Genomic DNA, 6,093 nt, shown 5'->3' on the forward strand with positions numbered 1-6,093 from the left:
GTATGTATGTATGTAGTATATATATTATGTTTGTAAGTATATATTTTGAATGAAATATACCAGAAACGCAACAACGATGTTCTTCATGCAGCTAAGACTACAACACACCACACACATATAATAATAATATAATAAATTTATATGTATTCATGTCTGTCTGTCCGTTTGCATATTCTTCGCTTGAATTAGCAATCTATCTATCTATCTATCTATCTATCTATCTATCTATCTATCTATCTATCTATCTATCTATCTATCTATCCATCTATCTACCGATTTATCTATGTATTCCTTTTCTTTCTTTCTAGTTGTGAATGTAAGTATGTGGGGGGAGGGAGGTGCATATGGTGATACTTCATAATGGTAATATCTTAACTTGCACGCTTAACAGAATTTAATTATATAAATATAAGAATTAGTGAAGTAAACGATCACAAATCTTTGAAATGCGAGAGTGGGTCTCTGTGGTGTGTGCTTTGTCAGCGTACCCACGGATGTTTACCGACCTAAAAGTAATATTAAAGAAGCCAAACAAATATTAGTCCTGTATATTATTCAAAAATAATATATACATACTATAGGCGCAGGAGTGGCTGTGTGATAAGTAGTTCAGGGTTCAGTCCCACTCTGTGGCATCTTGGGCAAGTGTTTTCTACTATAGCCTCGGGCCGACCAAAGCCTTGTGAGTGGATTTGGTAGACGGAAACTGAAAGAAGCCTGTCGTATATATGTATGTATGTCTATGTATGTCTGTGTGTATATGTATGTCTGTGTGTCTGTGTTTGGCCCCACAACATCGCTTGACAATTTGGTGTGTTTACGTCCCCGTTAATCAGCGGCTCGGCAAAAGAGACCGATAGAATAAGTACTAGGCTTACAACGAATAAGTCCTGGGGTCGATTTGTTTGACTAAAGGCGGTGCATCATCCCCTCTCTCTCTCTCTCTCTCTCTCCCTCTCGCTCCCTCTCGCTCCCTCTCTCTCTCTCTCTCCCTCGCTCCCCCTCTCTCACCCCTCTCTCTCTCTTGCTCCCCCCTCTCTCTCTCACTCCCCCTCTCTCTCCACATACACAAACTCATCGAAGTCATTAATAGTCATTCGACGAAATTTTTGAAATATTGGTAACATCTTCGAAACATTATCATACTTAGAATATACATAACATTTGATTAACTCAAGTTTAGGGGTTTAAAAAAATGAAAGTAAATTAATCAGAAGTAGCATAAGTAAAAGCCCACAATTTCATTAAAAGAACATACAGAGAACTGACGAAATCCCTTAAATTCATTAACAGAAGCATATCATTATGCGGCGTCTACAGGTGTCTAGACGTATAGTGCTTTCTAGTGATGTGTTAAGTACTTCAGAAAAGACAGGTGAGATACACCGTCCCAACATACTATATACAACGCAAAAATGATTGTTTTCATCTTATATTAAATATATGTACGGTTTTCATGGTATACAAAATATGTACGTGTTATTCATGTCACTGAGTGACATGAAATTACAGGTTGTTTCTGTCGTTATTTTCGGCCATTACACTTTCATTTTCTTAAAACCTTTAAACTGTATCATAACCAAACATTGTTCATAAAGTCGAAAATTCTTTGAAAGTTTACAGTCTTCTTCATCACCAGTGGCATAACTTGAGCGATATCACACGGTCGGTTACTCTGGGCGCAAAATTTCAGAAAAAAATAAAATAGTATTAATCCTTCCAAATTTTGGCGAAAGGCCAGCATTTGGGAAGGAGGACCCAACTTCTTGACTGGTTTGAAATGATGAAAGGTAAAAGTTAATTTCATAAGGATATGAACTCAAAACGTAAACAATCAGAAGAAATGCTTAGCAGCATTTTGTCTGATGCTCTAATGATTTTGCTTATTCACTGCCTTAATAATAACATTGTGTAACAAAATTTTAATTTTTGTTTTTGTTTTGGTCAGTAAGAGCTATTTCCTATTTGTTTCTATCTAGAAATCGAAGGAAATGACTACTATTCCCTTTACACTTTGATTTTGTTACCTGGACATCAATGTTTTAAAACTGACCTATTTTCTATTACATTTCAGACAGTTTCAGCGCTGAGTTCCTGAAGCAGAAATATCATTATAGAAAATATTCTGCTCAGTACCACAGATTTGCTAGTTATTTGCTTAACTTTAATTATTTGAGCATGTCTCTTAGTAGCTGACTATATGTGCACCTCTGATCATGAGCAGTAGTGAAGGGATCGTCATAACCACAAGTTAGGAGGGATTCTTCGGGGTTTGAATAAATATCGTAAAAAAACGAAGTTTGAAGGAAATATTAGCCATTTTTCATACCTTCTAGGAGTAAGCAAATAGGAAATAGTAGTTGCTACCCAAGGACGAAAATAGTGTTACACAGTGTAATTCTTTCTGCTACAGTCGTGGCCGAAAGTTTGGAACATAGGTCTGAAAATTACAACTTTTATATTTAATACCCAAAGTTATATTTAATTTGCAATATACTATTATTTGGCCAAAAGTTTGGAACATAAGTCTGAAAAGTATAATTTTTATACTAAATGCTCAAATATATACGTTGCATATATTTGAATCGAATAGCACTTGGGCATAACAATTTTAATTTTTAAAAAGATGTTCCAAATTTTTGGCTACGACTGTATAGACACAATATGTGAAATTTGGTGGGAAGACGGCTAGTCGATTACATCAACTCGTACTTTTAACGACTGCAAAAGGATGAGAAGCAAAGTCAACCTCACCGGAATTTGAAGTTAGAACGTAAAGCCGGAAGAAATAACGCTTAAGCATTTTCCTCGAGATGCTAATGATTCAGCGAGCTGGCTGTCCTAGTAATTGTTGGCACTCTGTCGCTTACGACGTCGAGGGTTCCAGTTGATCCGATCAACGGAACAGCCTGCTCGTGAAATTTACGTGCAAGTGGCTGAGCACTCCACAGACACGTGTACCCTTAACGTAGTTCTTGGTGATATTCAGCTTGACACAGTGTGACAAGGCTGACCCTTTGAATTACAGGCACAAGTAAGAGTGAGAGAAAGTTGTGGTGAAAGAGTACAGCAGGGTTCGCCACCATCCCCTGCCGGAGCCTCGTGGAGCTTTAGGTGTTTTCGCTCAATAAACACTCACAACGCTCGGTCTGGGAATCGAAACCGCGATTCTATGACCGCGAGTCCGCTGCCCTAACCAATGGGCCATTGCGCCTCCACTGTCCTAGTAATAGTAAATGAAAAATAAGAAATAAGAAAAATAACACATCTTCTGCAATACTTGCACTGTCCTCGGGATGCTGGTAAGCCACGCTATGCCACTCTTTATTATAACAACTTATTATCTTACCTTTCGTCCAGCTTGATTATTATGAAGATTCATCAAACTCCGACCGTTTATTTTCCTTCGCCTTTCTTTTGCATCAACAAAAGTCTGAGAGAAAGCTGATCCAAATGCTATATTATCAGAACAGCCAGACCAAATGAAAGTGCTTTCTATCGAAGCATTTTTATGTACGATCCGATCACAGCCACATTGTTCCATTTTCCCGCTGCTGCAGGCTCGGGTGACGGTATGGGCAACTGCAGCCGACGATATGGCATACACAAAGGCAGACTCACGAGTTGCTGAAAGTAAATAACGTACATATGTGTGTATATATATATGTACATATACATCCATAAAGTAGTAAACAGTTGAATAAGGAAACAGAAACTAAATGTTAAATGATAAACAAAATAAGTTGAGCTTGTGAACAATTTGTATGTGGTTGCACGCGCGCGTGTGTGTGCGTGTATAGGTAATTGTTCCGCTATATAAAAAAAAGTAAATAAAAATTAAGGAGGAGATAAGTACTAAAAGAAGCAAAGGGACATTGGGTATTCCGTGGCATAGAAAGAGTCTCAAGAAAGTGTCTTATGGTCGAAGTACCTGATCGCACAAAAGAAACTTTAACTAAGCTGATACAAAGGTAGATTTTGCCTGGGTCTCACATAGTAAGCGATGGATGGCGAACATATAACATCGGCATCCTCAATGGTGGTGCCTATACGCACGGAGTGATTATACACCAACAACATTTTGTTGATCCTTATAATCAAGACGTTCACACACAAAATGTAGAAAACATGTGGATGCGGGTGAAACGGAAATTGAGACAACAGTTTGGGACATCGGACGAATTGTTTGTTTCATATCTACCTGAGTTTTTCTGGCGTAATTCTACTGAGAAAAAGAAGACATTTGTTCACTTTCTGGCGGCGGTCGCCTTCTTTATGCTGTATAAAAAGTAAGCTGCATCTTTTACTACTTATCTCCCCTTAATTTTATTTACTTTTTTATATAACTAAACTGAACAATTGCCATATATATATATGATTATGAACATAGAAGCGCCGAATATTTTTTTCAAATGTAATTCCCTCCCTCTGTCATTTCTCATGGTCTTCTGTCTGCATTCCGCAACTGAGGGTAAAATAGAAATATATTCAGTGATCTATCATTGCTGAATCATTAATTAATTAAAAAAATATTTTGCTCTATTGCTAATAGATCCCCGAGTAATTGGACAGGAGGGTCAAAGATTTGATATACGGATTCAAGTTTGAAATTTAATATTTCGCTTATTTAATCTTACGATTCGGACGACTTCAAATTCCAGATGTCTTCAGGCGCTGATTGAGTTAATAAACATTTTGGTGAGTAAATTAGTTGGTGGAAAATTAGCCAGTTTCTATTTTGTCATCCGGTTTCAATCCGAGGATTTTACTGCGTTTAATATGCTAATAACAGATTAAATAAAGAAAATATATGTATATACACACACATATACATTTTGGAACTTATTACACACACACGCACACACATGCACACATGTATACATACAGAAATACATACATACATACGTACATATATTATATATCAATATCATATGTATCTATATCATACACACATACATATAAATATGTATATACATATGTATGAATGTGTGCGCACACACGCACACACAAACACATTCACACACGCGCGCGCACATCAAAAGAGCCTTGCAGGCCCTCGAAGACTTATGAGACCAATTACGTTAACGTTCCTTTTAAGCATGTCTTACTTGCTGGTTAATTCCCGCAAGACATGAGCGGGTAGGAGATTCCAGAATGCCAATGTTCTAAAGGTGAATGGTTGACACAGTGGTTGGTAAAGGGAAACGAGGTTCGACGCATCAAAGGTGTCGAGAGGCAGAGAGACAAGTAAGTCGAAGTGCGTGAGTGGTAGAAGTACGATACCACACAGCTCTGAAGGGAAGAGACCAGAGGCAGTACACCAGTGCGACAGAGGCTCGAACGTGTCTCTTAGTAATGGAGTGACTACCTGCCAAGTGACACTTTTCTTAGTGCGTTCTAAGAGGTTAGTGTGCGTCGCGGCAGCTCAGTCGCAGAAGTAGGCCGCAGAACTAAATTGTGGTCCTCACTTGAGCCTTGTAGATTTTCAGGAGCTGTTGGGAGATGAAATATTTTCTGGCCTAGAGAGGCGGGCAAGTCTTTGCAATGCGGTCATAGCTAGGGTGATGATGAGCTTTTGCTAGGAGAGATACCTGATGAAACAGAGGTACAGCGTTTAGAGAGACTGTGGGTGCTCTAGCTGAGTGGCATTTACATTCAGAGAGGATATGGTGCAGGGATGTTATTTAAATATGAATAGTGGTTGAGTTATTTTATTTTTGTTATTAAAAGTTGGTATGAGGCCACTGAAGGATGTTCTCAAGGTGTCCGTTTATGGAATCAATGCAGGTTCGGTGTACGATGTAGAGATTGCGTGGTTGTGGAAGATTAGGAAAGAATGAAAAGTAATGATATCAGTACATGACTGGACATTGTTAGATGTGGCGGCGCGTAGGTCATTAATATATAGAAGAAAGTGAGTGGAGGGAAGAACTTAACTCTGGGAGATACAAGAGTTTATTGACAGCAAAACTGAATGAGCTCCGCCAACACATACCACAATGGTACAACTAGATAGGAAGCTACTGAACCGAAACATATATATATATATATATATAAACATGTGTCTGTGAATGTATATCTAGAGGGAGAGAG

At 38.2% G+C, this 6,093-nt stretch overlaps 1 protein-coding gene across 1 annotated transcript in view; it reads right to left on the reverse strand.

Moving 5' to 3' along the window:
* The window catches only part of LOC106874406 (protein Wnt-4), a 284,837-nt gene that overhangs the window by 100,705 nt on the left and 178,039 nt on the right, over positions 1 to 6,093 (reverse strand). Inside the window, exon 3 of the mRNA XM_052970633.1 lies at positions 3,350 to 3,627. Coding sequence (XP_052826593.1) covers positions 3,350 to 3,627 — 278 coding nt within the window. The remainder of the gene's footprint in view (positions 1 to 3,349; positions 3,628 to 6,093) is intronic.

Source organism: Octopus bimaculoides, chromosome 9, assembly GCF_001194135.2.
Source record: "Octopus bimaculoides isolate UCB-OBI-ISO-001 chromosome 9, ASM119413v2, whole genome shotgun sequence".
NCBI classification, from domain to species: Eukaryota; Metazoa; Mollusca; class Cephalopoda; order Octopoda; family Octopodidae; genus Octopus; species Octopus bimaculoides.